The sequence below is a fragment of the Paroedura picta genome, chromosome 11 (assembly GCF_049243985.1).
Source record: "Paroedura picta isolate Pp20150507F chromosome 11, Ppicta_v3.0, whole genome shotgun sequence".
In the NCBI taxonomy this organism is placed as follows: Eukaryota; Metazoa; Chordata; class Lepidosauria; order Squamata; family Gekkonidae; genus Paroedura; species Paroedura picta.
The window spans coordinates 22,775,846-22,798,670 of NC_135379.1; the positions used below are offsets into that span (position 1 = coordinate 22,775,846).

The 22,825-nt window shown below is 41.2% G+C and overlaps 1 protein-coding gene across 7 annotated transcripts in view; it reads right to left on the reverse strand.

Moving 5' to 3' along the window:
- Positions 1-22,825, reverse strand: part of ICA1 (islet cell autoantigen 1) — a 66,146-nt gene that overhangs the window by 9,158 nt on the left and 34,163 nt on the right. For 5 of the 7 annotated variants that reach the window (XM_077302538.1, XM_077302536.1, XM_077302532.1 and 2 more), the window contains exons 7-12: positions 17,149-17,274; positions 16,871-16,969; positions 9,353-9,447; positions 5,285-5,334; positions 3,505-3,567; positions 3,374-3,415 (exon numbers count right to left, since the gene is read on the reverse strand). In XM_077302538.1, coding sequence (XP_077158653.1) covers positions 3,374-3,415; positions 3,505-3,567; positions 5,285-5,334; positions 9,353-9,447; positions 16,871-16,969; positions 17,149-17,274 — 475 coding nt within the window. The remainder of the gene's footprint in view (positions 1-3,373; positions 3,416-3,504; positions 3,568-5,284; positions 5,335-9,352; positions 9,448-16,870; positions 16,970-17,148; positions 17,275-22,825) is intronic. The other 2 variants (XM_077302539.1, XM_077302535.1) reach the window with 1 other exon arrangement.

Genomic DNA, 22,825 nt, shown 5'->3' on the forward strand with positions numbered 1-22,825 from the left:
CCTCAATGAAAACGGCTTAGAGCAAAACTGGGAATTAAGAGAACTCAGCACAAAGATTGTTCTAATGATATATCCAACTGTGGATTTAAAACAAAACGGAACAACCCACTGGTGCCAGGGAATACGAGAAAGGAAAATCTGCGTAGGTGGTACTGGTAAAATCCAAACTTTCCCACCCACATGGCAGTTATCCATACCTTGCTACAATCATTCATAATTTTTTTAAAATTAAAACTGCATGCCTTGCTGCCATCCTTCATATAATTAAAGACTGGAGAAAACCCAGGGAAATGCCTAGATGTACATGAATGATGAAAAACACTTCCCAACATCATTAAACCACTCATAAAGAGGTGGCCTTAATCACAAATAATACTACTGGTTCTATGAGGAGGTTTTAATGACAGTTCAATCAGGGCCCTCAACTCACCGGGGAGCTCATTTCACCAGGCAGGGGCCAGGGCCAAAAAGTTCCCCAATAAGTTCCCTGGTGGAACCCAATGGTTATTTTTTAGTTAAGCTAATGGAATTAAAAGAAACCTGCCAAAAGCAACAAGGCATGAAAAGGCGACATGGCTGTGAAGGGATAGAAGAAGAGTTGGTTCTTATATGCTGCTTTTCTCTACCCAAAGGAGTCTCAAAGCAGCTTACAGTCGCCTTCGCTTTCCTCTCTCCACAACAGACACCCTGTGGGGTGGGTGAGGCTGAGAGAGCCCTGATATCACTGCCCGGTCAAAACAGCTTTATCAGTGCTGTGATGAGCCCAAGGTCACCCAGCTGGCTGCATGTGGGGGAGCAGGGAATCAAACCTGGCTGACCAGATTAGAAGTCCACACTCCTAACCACTACACAAAGCTGGCTCTCTCCAAGCTGGATACCTTGCAGGAAGAGGATCAATTGCTTGAAGAGCAAGTATATATACAATGGGCACAACCATGGGAAGGAAAAACTGAAACAAAGTGTTAGGTCCTAGGTGTACCTGATCTTCTAGTTCCCCTCTTCACCTGGCCAACATATGTGTGGGGAATGCTGATTGGCTTGAGCAGACAACAACCCACCTAATATCTTTTATTAGGACCAACCAAATGACACGTTAAAAAATGCTTTTTTTTTTTTTTTGAGTTCTCCATAATGCTTATTCAGGTTAAATGATACCAAAACTTGGGTAGAAGGAAGCGGCTCAGGACATAATGTGTTGTTCAAGCCTGAATGGTGTATTACAGGGGTAGTCAACCTGTGGTCCTCCAGATGTTCATGGACTACAATTCCCATGAGCCCCTGCCAGCAAATGCTGGCAGGGGCTCATGGGAATTGTAGTCCATGGACATCTGGAGGACCACAGGTTGACTACCCTTGATGTATTAGACACAGAGCGAATTCAAATGGTGATGCACATACAGTGCCTGAGTAACATTGTGGAACGTGCCACCCTCCGTGTTCTCCATGCCACGGTTTGCAGGTTCACAGCAGCTGGCAAACAAGCCCTAGATAAATGTGTTTCAACCTAGATGTCAGGGATCACAACTCAGGGGCTTTGCATCTTGGAAACTCTCCCACAGCATACTTCCAAAACTATATAAAGCAATTGTATAGATGCCATCATAGCCCAAACTGGGAACATGCATTTAATTCCAGATAAACATTTACCTTTCCTTCCCTCCCCTTGGTATCCCGTCTCGCAGAATGTGTGCTGGGCTACTGAACAGGTTTCCAGTTTTAGTGCCCATGACTGGGCCACAGTTCACCTATTGTCACTCCTTGTGTGCTGCAAAAAAGCTACATTTTACTAGACATATGTGCACAAGGAATCATTGTGTGTGGGGATATCAAGAGCTCCAACTAACACTGCAATCATAGGCAGAAATGTGATGCAACTTTTCTACAGCCAAGCTTCAAAGTGCTTAAAGTTTTGCTCCACAGCAAAAGATCAGGATAGTTCTTTGGGGGAAGCTTCTCCAATAGGCTTTCTGTCATTGTGGCATCATGGTGGACACTGGTAGCCTAACTCAAAGAAGTGTGAAAATGCACAGTAAGATTTATTTAGTAACGCTTCAGTTGGCTAGGCACTCTGCTGAAAACGAATCTCTCCACACAGAAAACCAGCAGCCATCAAAAGCCCTTGTAATGAGTGGGGCATATCAGAAACATAGAGATGAAAGAACCTTTTGAAGCACGGGGGGTCCCAACGATAGAGCATCTTTTTTTAAAAGAGCTCAATGTAAGAGTAAAGTGATTAGGGATGCGAAGGAGGAGAGGTAGGGGACAGAGTTGACTTTTAAACATGCTTATGAGTCAACACCACATGGGAGAATCAGAACACCTACACATGATGGATAAAAAACCGACTCAGATAAAAGGAAGCAGAAGCGGAAACTTTTAACAAATATTGGCAAGAAGGCTGCAGACGATCAGAGCTTTGCACGACTCATTTATGTTTTCTTTCTCTTCCGCAGTTGTATACTTGTCAAGAAAGGACAAAAATGTAAAAAAATGATACTGAGTATTATTATCAGGTAATACCAGGCAGTATCAAGATGGCAGACAAAACTTTCAGCTCAGCCTCCCTGGAAGCTAGCCACGTTCTTCTGAGACACGCCAGAGACAGAGAGAGACATACAGAGCCCTGCCAGACCAAACATGAGCCCTCATTCCTTCCTATCGCTCCTGCTGCCAGGGAGGCAGAGAGAGACACAGAAAGAGCTGCCCCAAGCTGCTGACCAGCCCTGCTTCCCTCCTAAGAACAAGCTCTAATTACCTGCTATGCCTCCTGCTGCAAGGCACAAGAGGGAGAGAGAGACACAGAGAGATCTGCACCTCCCAGTGTCCCCTGGGTCCTAGCACCCATTGCATTCCTGGTTGCAATGGACTTTCTTGCTAGTATATATATATAAATATATAAATGCCATAACTTCAGTATGTCAAAACAGACTGTAGAAATACACCCTCGGATGCTGGCAACACCTGAAGGATTGGTATAAGAAACCTCACAATATGATGCCACCTCTTCCTCTCAAAAGGTAGTTACCGAGATGAGTACATTATGCAGCACAAGTAATTAGAATCTCATGCATCTGTAACAGATTACTGAAGAACAGTTGGCCTTAAGCATACCTGACAAAAACCCACTGGAAGAACATTCAAGGCCGGCATAATACTTAACATTAAAAAAATGGTGGCTCAGGGTGGGATACTTTTCCATATCAGGATCACACCAAAAGCCCACAGACTGAGCTGAATTTTCTTCTATAATCCCTAACTACCCAAAGCCAAATGAACACACTGGCAAAACAGGTAGTTTATACAATGTAAAGATTAAATTATACTATATTTGGCGTCTGTTTGAAGAACCCAGTTAGTCAAAGACATTACATACCATTTTCATCAGGTTTCAAGTCTAACAAGTCATCTATAGCTCCTAAAAATAAGGCAAAGGAGAATGGAAATCATTAATCTGTATATTCCATAGTTAAAGTGCTGCTGCTTTTATTAAGCCAGGAAACATACCTGAACTCTCTCTGTGATTGTAGCTCTCTCCAAAACTACTCAGGATGTCCTTGGCATCTTCTGCTAAATAATCAAAATATTTACTGAGTAAAGCCACATCCAGTAAAGACATAGTTTCAGATATGGAATGCTCTCTGAAGCTTATCAACTAGGATCACCTAGCAGGATTTCTAACTTACCCACCCCAGACTGTTGATTTATCGATGTTCCTAAATGTAAGTATAACTCTTGTCCACTAGAGGGAGTGAAAGAGTTGGGGTATTCCTAATATAAGGTGACCAGATTGTCCCACTTTTGAAGGGACATCTGGGGGTATCTGGCAAATTGTACTTAAGTTGAAATTAAAAAATATATATTGCATACTATTTTTGCATTCTATGCGTTCTATGAAACTTTTTGTTGCTCCATATAGACCTAATTTTTAATCAAGAACCCCCCCGGTCAATGGTATCCCGCTTTACCAATGTTAAAATCTGGTCACCTTATCCTAATATGGAAAAAAGGTGTAATTTCCCCGCAGGGTCAAGCCTTCTCACCTCAGAAGCACTCCTTTCTATGAAACTATATATAAATATTTTAAGTATGAGAATTTCTCATACTAAATTCCTGGAAAGGAGGATTGTGTTTATATTAATAGGCTGTTAGTCCATATTTTGATTGCTGTTGGGAGGGACTATATGAACTAGTTATATGTGATTTTTCCCTCACAGATTGGAGGGGCTGAATCTGCAGGGAGAAGCACTCCTTTCTATGAAACTCTATCCTGATTTTATAGAATACCAGAAACTCCTTTAAAGAACAACAACATCCCAATGCAGAGCACAGCTGCAAGTTGGCACATCTTCAAGAGACTGGGTAGACACGTCAAACTGAGACCCTGGTCTACTCAAATACAACAGGCCCAAATTGTTACATGTTGTTGGTGATTGTATATGCTTAATTATTGTTCTAGATATGATGTCTTTTGAAGCTGGTTTACTGATATTTTAATATATGCAGGTACCACAAGGTGGGATCACACTGCCACAGACTGTTTATGCACTGGAGGTTTTATGCTGGGCTGCAGGCTGGAGTTTTACTTGTGGCAGGTTGCCCCACCTCTTCCTGAACCCACATGGGGGAGCATTTGACCTGGTGCACCTCATCCGCCCCCTATTTGTGCTCCTGCACAGGAGCTGGGGCAGTGAAGTTCCCAGTGCATAAACGATCATAGACATGAACTCTCTCAGTTCTTTAATTTAAAATATATATATATATTTAATTGATATTGCCCCATGACTTAAACAGGTTATATAGGCACTGCTCTTTAACTTTAGTAACATTTCCAAATCAGTTCACATGCCACAGATAAAACAGTAATCTCAAAACACTTTTAAAGAAATCAAGCCACAGACAACACTCACAAACAAGCAAAAATACAACAGCAGTAAAAACAATGTGCCAATTGCAGTTCTTACACACAAACTCTCCCTGACAGAAGAGTATATTCCTTATATCCCAAATGAGGTCACTGAAGGGGGCAGGGGAGTGTCAAAAGGGAAAGCATTCCATAACTTTGGAAAGACCCCTGAGAAGGCTCTGCCCACTATACACCATTTATGTTTCAAGGTGTCATTACAGTTCTTAAAGAAAAAGCTCTGATCTCATAACTGATTCTATATAATTTACATTTCTAGATGGAAAACACTCTCAGACAGTGTAGTACAGATAGGCAGCAAAACCCACAATAAACAATAAACATCAAGCACATAGCATCTGAAAGACATAATAAACACAATACCTGAGCCTGCCAATTCCCTCGAGTGGCTTTCATCATCTAGTGAAATCAACCTTAAATTGAAAGGAGTGGGAGAATACGAGAGTTTAGTTTTCATCTCTGGCATATCACACGCTTAAAGAGAAAAATACAACCAAGTTGTGGAGGCCATGTTATGGAAGCCTTCTCCCTTCTTTGTTCCATGGAATGATCAAGAGACCTTGAAATTCTGTGGATGCTTATATTTCAATACAGTCTATGAAATAAAGTGGTGAATGACTGGCATGTTATCAACTGCTATGCAGTTTCCAGGCATACTGTTAAAGGTTTCCTGCCTCAGCAAATGAACACTCGTTGTGGGATACACCAAGCGCTACTACAGTTTACCATCACAAACACTAGCAGCAGTTCACGTCCACTAGTACTACAAGCTTCTTCTGCTGCTGCTACTGAGTGGGATCTGATGCTCTTATCAGAAGGTGCCATGTGGTCATAGGCAGTGACTCCTACTACACACTTGTGCAGGTGCACAGCTGCTGGGTGGGCAGACTCTTGCTATTTCTGCCATTGTCTGCTCTGCTACCCACTCGGCATCCATACAAGACTCTGAAGCAGCCATCCCTGGTGCCTCCAGCTGCCTCGTCATGGTGCCTTCCAGTAAAATGACTGGGCCACATTCTGCCCCCCCCCCCCACACACTAGTAGCTCACCAATAACAAGGTGTTACTGATCACAAGCCGTCATGCTAGGTGCCATAAACACGCTGTATGACAGCATGCCACATAGCAGAAGTAACCATGACAGGAAGAAGGATGCCTGTGAATCTAATTTCTCCAGTGGATGCAAAACAGCATTAATAAGCGCCTATGCTGAGGAACATTTAGATTGACAGCACTTTTGGGTTTCCTTCTGAACTTTTCAAGAATATTATTGGATACTCTGATAGGAAAAGGAGAGCAGCTCCTCTCTTTGACCTTGCAGAAGGGTGGCCTGCAGAGCCACTGCCCTGGTTACATGGCAACTGATGTACTGGCTTGGCAGGGATCACTGCTATACTATGCCTGATGTCACACTGTGATCTTATGTGAACAACAAGCCAAGCACTGAGGACAGATCAGCTGTTCCTGCAGATCTCTAAGAGGAAGGCAGACACAGCGAGATTACAGGAGTTCTTTGAAAGAAGCTCAGAACTGAAAGAGGGAGGAAGGGGGTGGGTGGGGAATCTGACAGCACACTGTTTTTACAGCCCCTTCCAGAAAAAAAGGATTTGCACACATAACATTCTGAGCAATTTACATTGGGCAGGCTGGAAAAGAAGTCTGCATCAGTTATATACACTTTTTGGAGCACCAAATGTTTACACTCCACAGAGGCTGAACATCTTAACACAGTGAGTGGGTTTGTGTGTGTCAGTGGGAAAAAAAAAAAAGAAATGACTATTTAATTAAATTAATTATTTTATTTTTACACTGCCATCCCAGTGAGCTGGCTCAGAATTACTGAAGAATTATACAATTTTAAGGTTGATGATAAAGAAACTGAAATGATTTTCTATTCCCTGCCTCAAAAGGAGACTGCAACCAAGAAATCAGAGGTAGATTGAGGTTGGGAAGGGCAGCCATGAAGGAACTAGAAAAGATCCTTAAGTGTAAGGATGTGTTGCTGGTGATCAATATAATTCATTCTGTGGTATTCTGCATTACTATGTATGGATGTGAAAGTTGGACTATGAAGAAAGTGGACAGGAAGAAAGTTGATTCCTTTGACATGAGGTGTTATAGGAAAGTGTTATGGATACCATGGACTGCCAAAAAGACAAATAAGTGAGTTCTAGACCACATCAAGCCTGAACTTTTTCTAGAAGCCCAACTCACCAAACTCAGACTACCATATTTTGGTGACTTTTTGACAAGAAAAGACTCACTGGAAAGAGAACTATGCTAGAAAAAAATAAAAGTCCATATGAAGAAACACCGTTGGTTTCTTGTAGAAACACACCCAAAGTAAACAAGACCGAAAGGCAAAAAGTTGTGTCTTCTTGGAATTTATTAATTTGGAATTTATTAATTGAATAATTTTGCAACCAGAACGGGGTCCCAGGTATTCACTCCCGCTTTCTAGTGCTTCTTCAGTGGTTGCAATTATAGTCTTAATATAACATCATATAATATCACCAGTATTACAGGTACAGGATATCATATAGGCACCAGCTATGTGACCCCTTTACTGAAGAGCTACCACTGAAGAAGCACTAGAAAGCGGGATTGAATACCTGGGGCCCTGTTCTGGTTGCAAAATTATTCAGGACTGCATTTAATAAATTCCAAGGAGACACAACCTTTTGCCTTTTGGTTTCATTTGCTTTGGGTGTAGGAAAAAATAGAAGGCAGGAGGAAAACAGGAAGATTCAACATGAGATGGATTGACTCAATAAAGGAAGTCATGATTCTCTGTCTACAAGATGTGAGCAAGGCTGTTGATGATAGGACATTTTGCAGGTCAATCACTGATAGAATTGCCATACGTCAGAAGCCATTTGATGGCGCTCAGCGTGCACGAGACCCCCACCCACCCTACCCCACCCAATTCCCATAAGTGCCTTTGGCAAGAGGAGTCTACCTACAGGATTTGGTTACATGCAATGACATTTTTTGTAGCACTCGTTCGGAATTACTCATTTACATAGTTGAATCAGGTTTTTAAGTGGATGCCATTTTCAGTGTAGGTAATCTTGAGCTGCTTTCATGGGCACACATGGATGTAGAAAATGGTTTATATGTTATCAACCTCTAAACATGCAATCCTACAATATTAAGCCATTTGTGAAATGTGTAGCCCAGACTTACTCAACTTTTTTTATCCGAGAAACCCCTGAAACATTTTCTTACGCTTCAAGAAACCCTAGAAGTGGTACAATCATGCAGAATATAGTTGGGGAGCATAGCTGTGAATATACCCACCTGGGCCCCCTCAACTCCCCAACCCCTCCAGGCCCATCTTTGACTATTTGGGGAGGGGCAGGTTGACATGACCATATATGGTCATATCACCTGATAAGTGTTTAACACATTAAAACATATATTAAAATTAATTAACTCCCATCCATTCAGGAAACCCATCCAGAACCGTGAAGAAACCCCAGGGATTCCCCGAGAAGAAAGTTCAGTGCTCTTCCTTGTTTTCTCCTCATAGCCTGACTAGCCCATTTATACATTCCTCCTGATACCACTAACTAAAATAAGTTACTAGGCTTAGTTCTCAGGATATATTTTTATAGATATACTGGATTGCTTGTCAACTTTGTATAAACTACTAAAGTGCGCAGAATGCAGATTAGATCAGTTCCAACTCTTGTGTGCAAAAGAAACACTAAGGAGGGAGTGAAACATGCACATGGCTCCCATATGATAGTCTTTGCCCCCCCCCCCAAAAAAAAAAAGATAAATTAAGAGGAACAAAACCAGGAAAGCTATGCTGCCAAGACTTGGTTCCAGCTGAGATTCAAGCAGATTAGCATACAAAAAAGATTATTCCAGTTATAATGCTGTTCCTGGGTAGACAGACATTCATGGAGGGGAAAATATGATAGCTTCAGCTTTAAGAGAAGAATCAGTTCAATATTCAGCTTAGGGAAGCAAAGAGTGAATAAAACCAGGAAGTTATTCCAGCAGATTCAGCCAAAAACAAAAGTAAAGGAGACTTCCTGCTCCCATCATAGACAAAAAGCTCAGTGACACATTCCACTTTTCTCTGGGATGCCTGCCACACTGAGGTTAGGAAGATTAGTCCTTAGGCACAGGTCCTCATGTCTACTCAGAAGGCTCCTCTGCAGCACCTCATCTGAGCTGCAACACAGCTTTTTAATGGGCATGTAAGGGCTGTCAGCTCATTTGATCAAGGCAGCTAGAAATGACTATTTACTAAAAGACTATGGGAAAAGGTCAAAGTGCAGGCACTAACAGGAGGCACTCACAAGTGATATATGGTTTCAGGTCTGCTCAGATAATGGCTAGCTGTTTGTACGTTCAGTCAGAAATCATCATATAATAAAAGGATCATAGTTTCCAAGATATATGTGACGACAAGACTTACTGACTCTGTTGATCATTTGATTTGATATTCTCTAGCTGCAGCTCTTCCTCCTTTTCTTCATAATCTGTTAGTTTATTTACAGGTTCTTGTAAGCTCTGGATCATCCATCAATTCATACATGAAAGAAAACATAAGAATTCCATAATGAAGAAAGCTGATTTTTAAAATATATATAGCCAGTGTGGTAGTAAAGTTCCCAGTGCGTAAACGGTCCCTGAGACACTTAGGAGGTCCCAGCATGGTTCTGTCTTGTCCCTCATGCTTTTTAACAACTATATGAAACTACTAGGAAAGATCATGAGAGGATTTGGAGTCAGGCGTCACCAACAGAAATGGGCACAAACCAGAAAATTCTGGTTTAATGCAGGGTTCGGAGTGTTCCTGAACCCCCAACCCCAAATGAACCAGAAGCTTCTCACCACTTAGAACGGGGGGCAGGGGGAGGTGGGGAAGTGAAACGGACTACTGAAATGGCTGCCGGTCATTTCAGCCTCTCAGTGCACAGGCACACTTACCCCATTGTAAGGTTGAAATGGTTGTAAAGCGTTTCAGTGAAATGGAGCCCTAAAATGGCCATTTAAACCTTATAGCTGTTAGGTTTAAATGGCTAGCAGCCATTTAAATCCTCTGTTTTGCTATCCTCCTTCCAAAGAGAGGGAAGCAGAAAAGAGTGGCAATTTGGCTGGCAGCCATTTCAGTCTCACAGCAGACAGGTGCACCCACCCTACTGTAAAGTCATTTCAGCCAATGATTTCAGTCCCTCCTGCTTCCATGTGGGAAGAGGCGAAATGGGGTGCCAAAATAGCTGCCAGCCATTTATTCCCCCCCCCCCAATTTTGCACCCTTCCTTCCAAAGGGCGGGAAGCAAAACAGAGTGCTGAAATGGCTGGCAGCCATTTCAGACTGACAGCAGATGGGCATGCTGTCCTGTTGTAAGGCTGAAATTGCTCTCTCCTGCTTCCAAGCAGGAGGAAGTAAACTGGATTGCTGAAATGGCTGGATTTGACTCGTCAAGTGAGAGTGAAACCACTAAGTATTCCCAACTCAGCTAGCCTATCTAGAAAGATGCTATGGATGACATTTCAAAGATGTTCGGGAGAATTACTTGAAACTCACTTCCCCCTTTGACTTTCCTGGTGAAAGTAATTGGTCATGGTGACCAAGAGTGCACAACAAAGTGAGGCAAAGTTTATTCTAATATTATCACATTATCTTCCACAAGAGTTTTAATTCCAGACAGTGTGCCAAGTGGAAAATACTCCCTCTTATCTAGTTTAGCTCTCATGTTGTGCCACAGCTAAACAGACTGATTCACTAGTGAAGGCATGCAAAGTCTTGCCAATGTAATTTTGATCTTTCTTCAGCTGAAAACAGCTGTTTGTACTTATGTTACCTTTGTTATTTTTAGGCCCTAACATGTAATTTCATTTCCTCCCGTTAAAATATCGTTTTCCATGAATATTTACATGGATAAGAAGCCCAGGAGACCCATTTATCCCAAGAACAGACTATGGGAAGTAGCAATATCAACATTCTTATTAAGGAACGTTACTTCCTAACCAATCCCAGATTTAAGCTTCCTGGATGGGTCATTATGTTTAGTTTTTTTCTTTTGTTTTGATTTAATGGCATAAGTATTTATCAACGGCCCAGACTTGTAAATAACAACCCAGTGATTGCCTATGAGAATAAGAAATCACCTCCAGGTGATCAGGAAGAGAAACTTTACCAAAGCTGGTGTTTTTGGGTCTTTTTAAGCCAAAATTATAAAACTAATTTTAATAAACATGGCATGTGTAGATAGTATAGTAAACATTTTTTTGGCCTAACCATCTTTGTTGACATTTACAAATTTTCATGAGCCATTTAATCAAGAGTCATTCACATGAACATAGGTCATCGGCATGATTCCGATCCTAGTTCCCCAAAAGGAGTTTGCATTATGCCTTTAAAGGTTCCAATTATAGAATTTTGGGGGGATGCACAGAAATGCTTTCATAGTAATAACTGGTAAAAAGGTAAAGGTAAAGATATCCCCTGTGCAAGCACCGGGTCATGTCTGACCCGTGGGGTGACACCCTCTAGTGTTTTCTTGGCAGACTCAATACGGGGTGGTTTGCCAGTGCCTTCCCCAGTCATTACCGTTTACCCCCCAGCAAGCTGGGTACTCATTTTACCGACCTCAGAAGAATGGAAGGCTGAGTCAACCTTGAGCCGGCTGCTGGGATCGAACTCCCAGCCTCATGGGCAAAGCTTTCAGACGGCTGCCTTACCACTCTGCACCACAAGAGGCTCTTGCATAATAACTGGATGACTAGCAAAATTATGTATCCACTCTGCACCAATGATCAAAATCTGACTAGTGAGGACTGCTAACTCTAGGTTGGAAAATTCATGGAGATTTGGAGTTGGAGCCTGAGGTGCCATAGCATCCACCCTCCAAAATGGCATTTTCTTCAGGTGAACTGATTTCTCTTGTCTGGAGATCTGTTGTGATTTTAGCAGATCTCCAGGCCCCAGCTGAAGGCTGACAGCCCTTGGGATTGGGAAGGGATTGCTGTAAAGAACAGGCATCTCCTTAACCTCATAGCACCTTAATCCCCATTCCCTTTTTGGCACAAAAACTTGAACATTCAGGTCAGCCTTAATTCTTACATCTTGGATAATATCCAAGGGCACTTGACAATAAGAGCAGAAAAGAAAGAATCCTAACACAAACACAAACCAGAGCACAAAATGACCAAAAGAAACAAAATACAACAGATCCAGTTTCTACAGTGAGTCATGCAAGTTTCTCCTGAAAATATGGTCTCATATTGGCTTAAGTATAGTATATGGCTCAAGTAAGCATGTAACACACTTTCAATCCACTGTGGAAGTAGATTTTCCTGTTCCACACAAGAAAATCCAGCTGCAAAAGGACACTGAAAGTGCATTATTCAATGTGTGTGGAATGGGTCCAGTTCTCTAAGAAACAGTGATTTTCAGAACTATTACCTATAAGCATGCTATAAGACAATACACAGAGTCCCTGCCACAGATCCAGATGTGGAAGTTAACACCATCATTAGAAGAAGAAGAAGAACAAGAAGTTGGTTCTTACATGCCGCTTTTCCCTACCCAAAGGAGGCTCAAAGCGGCTTACAGTCGCCTTCCCATTCCTCCCCCCACAACAGACACCCTGTGGGGTGGGTGAGGCTGAGAGAGCCCTGATATCACTGCTGGGTCAGAACAGTTTTATCAGTGCTGTGGCGAGCCCAAGGTCACCCAGCTGGCTGCATGTGGAGGAGCGCAGAATCGAACCTGGCTTGCCAGTTTAGAAGTCTGCACTCCTAACCACTACACCAAACTGGCTCTCAAGTTTCAGTACCAAGCAATACTAACTACATTAGAGGGTCTTCAACCTGCAGTTTCAAAAAGCACCATTAAGAAAATATTGTGTCTAAATTTAGTCCATGAACAAGCTATTTCAGCTCAGTATTAAATTATTTATTTATCATATGGCCTATGTCGTGTGGCCAGGAGATCCAAGGATTGTCTGGCAGCAAAGTGAGGGACATTCAGAGGTGTTTTGTAATTTCCTGCCTTCATGACATGACCCCTAGCCTTCCTTGGAGGAACTACCACCCAAATCTTTGGAGGTCTCCCATCCAAATACTAGCCAGGGTAGGCCCTGCTAAGCTTTTGACATCTGACAAGATCAGGCTTGCCTGGGCTATCCAGGTCAAGTGTCAAAGAAAACTTGGGAGTAGACATCTCAGGGACAAATACAGTAAAAATAGAATGTGAACATTTCAGCCTTTTTGGAAGTCCATTAGAGACATCAGAGTGGCCATGCTCAAGAAAATAAATTCTGTTGTGTCCTTACAGTCTCAGAGAATTAATTCTGTTTCTGTCCCATTCAAAACAGGGACTATTGCAGGTAAAACTGCATTAAGTGTCTGAATAGCTTTGTGCTGCTATTTACTTCTGTCCATCTGTCCTTCTATCTTGACGTTATTTATGCCTTGATCTGGATAGCCCAGGCTAGACTGCTCTCATCAGAACATGGAAGCTAAGCACTGTTTGTTGGCTCCGGCTAATATTTGGTTGGACGATCACCAAGGAATACCAGGGTAATGACACAGAGGCAAGCAATGGCAAGCCAACTCTCAATGTCTTTTGCCTTGAAAACCCAATGAAGTCACTATAAATCAGCTGTGATTTGACAGTAAACAAGAAAAACAAATTACACTATTTGTACACTATCTTTCCCCCCAGGACTCAAAGTGGATTACACTTTTGCTGTGTTGTAGCCTGTGAAAGCTTGGGCTATATGAAAAATTTGCCACCCTGTTCAGGTACGACTGAAAGTACACTTGAAACAGTAATGTGATCTAACAGTAGCATGACTAAGCATCTAAATAAAGGGGAATATTTGAGAAAGAATATAACGAGACCACAATGAGAGCCTCTGCTTCTTGCATTAAAAGAACCGAACAATTGGAGGGCATGACCTTAAACCTAGATTAAATTGAATTCATTCCAGCTAACAAAGCAAAAGGCATCTTGCAGGAAATAAAATTCACGTAACAATTGCTTTACTTCTTCACCTATCAAAAGTAAAAACAAAAAATCCAGGTAAAAAGCAAAGGGAAAATAATCTACCTGCCTGTAAGTAACGAGGCTTATGTTAAAAATCAATTATACTTAATAAAGTCAACGATGTATCTTCTGGTGACAATCGTTATATAACACAGAATACATAAAAAGCAATTAAGAAAATTAGATTACCAGCAGTGATGCAATTGCAAAGACAGTAATTTATATCACAGGCTTGGGAACGGCCTCTGTGTCCAATCAAACTGGGCAAGTATAAGTAATATCCCTTTTTTCCTCTCTTGAAGAGCTACAAAGCAACCATATAATATGATTTTGAACTTAACAGATGCCAGACATGGTTCCTAAAAGTCCCATATGCCCTTGGATGAGGCAGTTTGCTGCAGTGAGGGTTGCCAGGTCTCAAAGGAGCTTCTTTTTCTGGGCCCTCCAGGAGTTAAATATCAGTGCATGGAGCCAAAAGCAAGGGAGTCAACTATCTTCTTTACAGATCAGCCCCAGCCCTCTTCAAGAATGTCTACAAGAAAACTATGAGATACAGTTATTGATGTCTGCGGTCTGCACCCTGACTCACCAGTTCCCACCCAACTCAGCCCACACATCTGCCTTGTGATGCCACAACCCACTACCCCCTGAGGATCCAGGGCCCGTGGCATCTATCCCCCAGCTATCAATCACTACCTGGAGTTCCCAGGCTTGGGATTATGATCTTCACAGAACCTGACAATTTTAATTACACTTCCTTGCTGGAACACTCTACCTCATTTTCATCCTTGGCCAACTCCTTCTTTCACTGCCTCAAGACGGCTTGATTATTTGATAGGGTTAATAATGATAGGAGTTTACGGTGAGCATGGAAAAGCCATATGAAAAAGCAGCAAAGATAATGGTTTGGGACTTCCAAACGAAGAGGGAGGGAATATTTGTTAATAAGAGACCATCTTTAAGAAAATAAGGCGTTTATTTATGACGCCTGTATCTCATTCCTCCTCCAAGGACCTTGGGGCCACGTACAGCAGTTTTCTCTCACCCATTTTATCCTTATAAACATCCTGTAAGATATGTTAGGCTGAGAGAGGAGGACTGGCCTAAGGTCACCACGTGAGCATCATGGCAGAGTAGCAATGTGAGTCCCTCCTCTCCTGGATCCAGAGCAGTGCTTAAAAATAGACCAGCATGGGGGGAAAATAGCATTTTGGAAGCTCTCCCACAAAGTTATTTTATAGAGCCATTGCAATTTACTCTTTTCCTTGTTTCCTTGCTTATACACTCCTTTCCTTATTTATCCCTATAAGCATACATTTTCTTCGCCTTCTCCCCCTGAATACTTCATTAACTACTGGACTCCTGCTTTATTCTGCTACCGTACAGTGGCTACACATTTGGAATCTTTATTAGCAGCAGAGTTTTATAAGTTTATTAAGAGGTAGATTTGAGCCCAGTGGCACCCAACGAGATTTCCAGAGTGTAAGCTTTTGAGAGTCAAAGCTGCCTCATAAAACACAAATCAGTGTATTTCTCAGTGGTGTACTTAGCTTGTCTTTCCTTGATATAGTTCAAAGGTTAAATTGTTAGTCATTAAAGAAAACAAGAAAACAAAGAGCAATTAGCATTCTCAGAGTGATAGACCATAAAGTATTCAAGGGAATGAACTTTCGAGCCTGAACAAACTCCCCTCCTCCTATTACTGTACAGCAAAATCCTATCTCCACAACAGGATGTTTGGAATAGTTAGTGCATTAAAAATATTCTATCAAACACAAACTTGAAAATCAGGAAATACAGCTGCAATTGCATTACTCCCAGAATATACCCTGAAGCAAAGAAAACAAATGGCTCTCATTATCCAAGGCCAGCCAAAAGGGGGGGGGGAACTTTTCCTAAAACAATGTCTTCTCTACAGAAATAATCCCAACGGCATTTAAAAGCCCTTCTGTAGCCAACACTTTAGAGCGAATAAATTATCAGTATGTATAACTAATTAAAGCAGAACTCTGAAAGTAAGCTGTCTCTTCAAAGGCCTGACATTCACCAAGTTGTGCTCAGATGCGATAGTTACACACATCCTTAATTTAGGGCGCTCCAGTGTGGTCTATAGGAGTACTTCTTGCTGATTATATATGACTGATTCAAAGCCCTCTCCTGAGATGAATGGATTGTACTTCCATTTGCAAACAGGGGTAAACTTAATTTGTACGGGCACAGCGACACAGCTTTAGAAAAACCAGTGGGGGAATAATTTTAAAGTTTTTTCATGGATATTTTTGTTTATTTTAATCAGGTTTTACAGCTGGCTAATTTTATTAGGCTCCCTTCAATGGCTGCTCTCTGTTATGGGCTTATGATATTTTATTGTGCATATTAATCGCTTGGCAAACCACCCCATGTTCTTCAGCCTCACTGGGAACTAAGCTGCAGAAAGGTGTCTGTGTAGGTCTGCAATAAAGGCAGGCTGGCTGAAGATCTTCCACTATTACAGCTGACCTTCAGGCAAAAGGGATCAATTCACCTGGAAAAAAATGGCTACCGTGGATGATTGACTCGATGTCATTATATGTCATTGAAATCCCCCCTCCCCTCCCCTCCCCCAACCCTGCACTGCTCACACTTCATCCCTAAACCCCCTAGTATTTTCCGACCTGGAGCTGGTACCCCTACCATTAATTTTTTCGGGTTATAAGCTTTCCAGAGTCAAGCTCCCTTTGTCAGATACAGATTTGGATCTGATGAAGGCAGCTTTTACTCTCAAAAGCTTATGTTCCAAAATGGTATTGGTCTTTAAGATATTATGGGCTAACGAGAGATTTAAAAGGCCGAGAAGCATACCAAATATATATTTTAGGAAGTCCACTCCAAAATGTCCCACAATGAAGTGAACAATCCCCTCTGGATCTGAATCACTCTCTAGATACACCTTACCTTTAGCATAGTGAATACATATGGCTGATAGCCCTTGAAACTTTCGTGGATAGCAGCCATGGTGTGAGATGTTTTTTCCCAAAAATGAAGAAGGGTTGTCTGTGAGGAAGAGAAATTTCATTCATGTATTCATTAATGCTTAATATTACCTGCACCATCCCACAACATTTACCCAGCTTCAGTCTTATGACTAAGATGACTATTACACATCCATTTAAAATGCAAAGTTCTATTAAGGTGTAAGTCCTAGGTTTTATTAAGACTTTCTTGCTAGGTACCTGGTATGTTGTCAGCACATGAGACAGAAGATTGCACCTGCTTGCTCCAAGAAGATCCACTTTCTGGCAAACATCAGTTTTCAGCTTATCAAAGTTCAGCTTTGTATGACGGACTTGTGCTTGGACCTGCCAATATAAAGAATATTTACCATTGATGTCACCAAAAGAAACCCGTTAAAAAGACAGCTCCTTTGAACAGCAGCAGTTCACAAAAGATTTCTAATATTAGCATATCCAATGGACTATTTAATTACTCCTTATGTTAAGTCCTGTAACAATTTAATACCTGAGAATATTAATTATAATTTGCACCAATTAATATGTTAAAATGTGTTTGTTAATATTAAGAAGACTATTTAAAAGTTCAGTGTTTCGAATATTATGAACGCAACACCCAAACATGCTGTCAATTGTACCAATTGTGATTGTATGATACTGTTTCTGCACATATACTTTCTTTTCTTTACTGCAGGGCTTTCTTTTCTAATGCCAAGCTCTATTTTCTTGTCAAAAATTAAAATATAAGTGTTAATGAAGCATATGGCGTAGCAGTCCACCGTGCTCTCTCATTCACAATTTTGCTTGTAGAAAAACTAAGGTAATTACACTCCTAAAGTCCATAACTATGCCAATTAATACAATTGTTATGCTAACTAAGCAAACTGTGCATTTTGGGTTGCTTAAGTACCTAAGTAAGTATCAGTTTGATAGAAAGTATTACATATATTTACATTTTCCCAACATATCCAGTTTTTTTTTAAGGAAATTAAGGCAATTTTGGTTTTGTCCTTGGCTTCAAAATTTTTGCATATTTTATATTTTTACCTGAAAACAAACCAGAAGTGACCAATGACACAAGCAGGAAATTGTTATTATTATTAAATATTATTAATTATATTTGTTGACCACCGTTCCCAGAACAGTCAGCCCTTGGTGATTTACATTGAAAAAAAGATAAAAAATACAACCCCCACAATACCCACGAACCCTAACCCACCCACCCTTCTGCCCTCCTAACAACTCAATGGACCACCACTTCCGTGCAGTTTTCTACTAGAGTTTCTGAGTCAAGGAAACATAGTACTGCAATGCAACTGCTGCTTTGTATCTCCCAGGAAAGAATGGACACAAGGGGGGGAGTGATTACACTGGCCGAAGACTGGGCTTGTCATTTCTCCACTGCCAGCAGGAGAGTCCCCCACTGGCATTATGTCGGCTGGCCAGCTTTCAATGGGGTGGTGAGGAGAAAATGGAAGAAGTGAAATGTCATGCACTGATGCAACAATGTCACTTAAGGTTGCATTAACTAGAAATGACACAAGTACGTCACTTGATGCTCTTGGATGCCCCCCCCCCCACTTTGTGATTTTACCATAGAGTAAAAGCCCTGCCTTGTGGAATGAGCTCCCAGAGGAGATCAAGGCCCTGTCAGAATTAGCTAAGTTCCACACAGCCTGCAAGATGGAACACTTCTGCCAGGTTTATGGTTGAGGCTAACTCCTTCTTGATTCCTCACATCCTTGATGCATAATGGAAATGCCAGAAATGAAATGACACATCATGGTGCTGACAGCTATTTAAGTGTATTTTAAAACTTAACTGATAGTTTCATATTTTAATGAATTGTATTTCTTATATTCTGTTATATTATGAGATATTATGATGTTCAAGGCCCCAAGATAGCAAATCCAAGAGGAGTGGTATACAAATTAAATAAATAGTAGTAGTAATAATAATAATGGAGGAACCATGCAAGGAAGGTGAACAAGGTGCTTTGTTCTCCTATCAATTTCAAGGGAAAGAACCAAGTAACTTGCCTTGCCTATGTTTCTTTTTCCACCAAGATGTTAAGGGCCTTCTGTTTCCCAGGCTACAGGTTTTACATCAAGACTGTCCTCAAGTGAATGGAATAATCTGAACCTTTGCCCAGGAATATCACCATTGCTGTTTCCTGTACTCAAACTCTACCTGTTCTTATGCTGTGGCTTAATAGTGGTCATATCTTTGCCATGCCATGGGATTTAATCTCAATTGCAATTCTTCTTTTCTTAGCCTGAAAAAACAAATAATCCCTGAAAATAAGGTGACCAGATTTTAACACTGTTAAAGTGGGACACCATTGACCGGGGGGTTCTTGATTAAAAATTTGGTCTATATGGAGCAACAAATATTTTCATAGAACTCATAGAATGCAAAAATAGTATTGTAATATATATTTAATTTCAACATAAGTACAATTTGCCAGGTGCCCCCAGATGTCCCTCCAAAAGAGGGACAATCTGGTCACCTTACCTGAAAACTATATTCAGCATTTTTGAAGCATCTTTTAATTACTCTTCTTGTGTATTTTCTCCTTTTGATACATAAATCTTAACTATGGCCACTTGGGAACAAGCACTAAGTTTATTTTTTGAATTTAGGCAAAAAAGGCTCTTGGGTAGGATACTAACCTGCTGTTCCACCAGCATGAAGTAGTCATGCCAGCAGAACCACACTTCTGTTGGCAGGAGAAGGAGTTTGTAATTATCCCTTCTCTAGCTTTCGACATCCACTTGCTTCTCTACACTGTTCCTGTAGAACTGGGGGGAAAGATGTTGGCACAGTGGGAAGGGGAGAAAAGGGGGAAAGTCCTGCTTCATAGGCTTTGCTATTCTGGTGGCACTTCCAATTCAGCCCCATGTTTAAATGGCATGTATATGGGCAACCCACCAAATGAATGCATGTGTTCCCCTCTAATATACATGCATGTGTATTTCATCACCTTTTATTTCCAAGTTAAATAAATGTTAAGCGCAGTTAGATTAAGGCAGGCCTAAAAACCAACAAGACACACCTGAAGCCTTTTCCAGAAGATAATTTTTCCACTGTTACATCCAGCCAAAATCAATAAATGTTGGCTAGGATGTGAGATCAAGGCAACCAGACAGTTCAAAGTACACAACTCTTGCAAATAAGCCACTCTGAGATACACAAACAACAGGAATTAGTGCCAACAAGGGAAATGGGAGTTGGTTTTTGAGACCAGGAACCATGGGAATAATAGTCTATATACATACATTTCTGTTTCTCCTTAAAGATTTCAACAAACACCTTGAGGAAACAGACAAAGAAATGTAGAACAAAAGGAACATCACTTAAAACGTCATAATGACTTAATTAAAGCTTAGTTTTCTTAATAGAAATCAGACTCTTTAGAAAATAAGAACTGAGCAACAATTAACAGAATTCACGGCACCAATGTAACTAAGCATCATGAACTGGATGTAAGTGGGTGTTTTACTGGTTTTACTGGTTTTTAACATTTTATTCTGTGAACCACTGCAGGTTCTTAGGAAAATCAGCAGTATATAAATCAAATAAATAAATAAATAAATAAATAACCGGATTAACGGCACACAGATAACCAAATGCAATATTGAAAGAAACTGCAAGCAATGCATTCAAGTTAACACAGTGGTTCTCAACCTGGGGGTCGAGTCTTCTTTGGGGGTTGAACAACCCTTTCACAGGGGTCATGGCAGGGCAAGCAGCTTGGCTGGGGAGGGGGCACCATCCACACAACAGCCTTGTGGGGTAGATTGCGATAGAGCGTTCATCTGTCTGGAGCAGCAGAAAAGAGCGAGATAGGCATGGTGGGACAAGAGGCGGAACAACTGAGAAACCCCGGAAAAAACCCAATTTATATACAATTATGAACAATGGATCTTCACACCATTGGTCAGTTTCAGTTTAATTTCTGTGAAAGAACACTTGCACAATTTCATGATTAGGGGTCACCCCAACATGAGGAACTGTATTAAAGGGTCGCAGCATTAGGAAGGTTGAGAACCACAACACCTACTTCAAGTAACAGCCATGAAACAAGTCAGACACAACATTCTCTAGAGCTAATTCTGTTGTGTCTGTAGCCCCATTAAGACCTCTAGTGGAAACAGATATGGTCTAACTTTTATTGATATCTCAAAGTATACAATTATCTACATAATCGCAAATGACTTGATCTTCTCCAATACTTGGCTTTTCTCCATTATATTCTCCCCCATTGTCTGTGTGAATGGCCAGCAGTATGCATTGACTGTTACCTCCATTTATTTAAATGTTACTTACAGTTTTCAACTGCAGCTCTAAACAGACAATGGACTTTATTACTGAAAGAGCCTTGCCTGTAGCTGCCCAGTGCATGTCCAATGAGCACTAACTGGAAGAGGACTATCAGTCTTCAGGAGGCATATGATTAATTAAATGTTCCATAATCTAGAGTCGTGTCTCACAGTGTACTATAATATCCACTCAAAAGCTCATATGAGATAGCCGAGCATAGTTTGTTATTATTATTGTTTTAAGAGATAGAGAGTTTGGCCTGTGCTAAATGTTTTCCCCCCTGTTTTAAAGGAAAGATGGCTTATAAACAGGAAAGGATGAGTAACATTAGATCTCCTTGACTCAATATGTAATATAAGACCATATGCTTTTTGTGTCAATACCGGTTATTATAATACTTAATGCACTGCTGTGTTCCCAAATGTTACACGTTTCCCTTTGCCAAGCAAGGGAAAGACTCCAGTACTAAGCATTATTAAAATGTCTGGCTTCTGTTTTGTACTTTAGAGCTATAGGAGGCCCCCTTAGTGGTATCACTGCTATGCCCTCAACACAGATGTATAGGGCATTAATTCAGAACAGTTATACAGAATTCAGAACAGCATTCAGAACAGCATGAGGCTGCATCCATTTTTGAGAATCTTTGCAAGTTCAGAAAATAATCAAAGCTTACATTTTAAACACATAATCTATCCAGTCTCCTAATTTATGCCAGAGCCAATGACTCTGATGAGGGCTGATTCAATATGGGGATCCCTCCCACCCTCACGTGGAAATCCGGAAGGCCCCGGAAGGCCTATTATATTGTATTAGTTCTCAGCTTGACACAACACTCCTGTCATTCCCTCTTTAATTTGGAAGGGGGAAAGTTTAAAAGAGAAATCTTCAGCATGGTAGTGGGGAACATCTCTTCAGTCATCACTATAGGAATGGGATAGAAGAAGAAAAAGAAGAAGAGTTGGTTCTAATATGCCGCTTTTCTCTACCCGAAGGAGGTTCAAAGCGGCTTACAGTCGCCTTCCCTTTCCTCTCCCCACAACAGACGCCCTGTGGTGTGGGTGAGGCTGAGAGAGCCCTGATATCACTGCTCAGTGAGAACGGTTTTATCAGTGTTGTGGTGATCCCAAGGTCACCCAGCTGGCTGCATGTGGGGGAGTGCAGAATTGAACCCGGCTTGCCAGATTAGAAGTCCGCACTCCTAACCACTACACCAAACTAGCTCTGCTTTCAAAATGTAACAGGTCAGCTTGAAGCTGCTTGCTTTCTCCCTTTTAGCCCTTCAACAGGCTTTTTTCTCTTTCCTTGCAGAACTGCTAACCTATTTGTTTCATTTTGCATTATTACACTACTTCCTTGCATACGTACTGGATAGCACATGTCAGCCTTTGCCTGAACTGCTTGCTGTGGTGACTAGTGACCTTTTTTTAAAAACTGATATTGCTGATACTATGTTATTGCCACCATTAGGTAATATTCTTGGCACACTGGTGTAGGGGTGCCAATCACCTCAAACCGGAAAAAAGCATTATGGGAGGCATACTTCTACTGACAGGTATAGACGTGCTATTGGGCCATC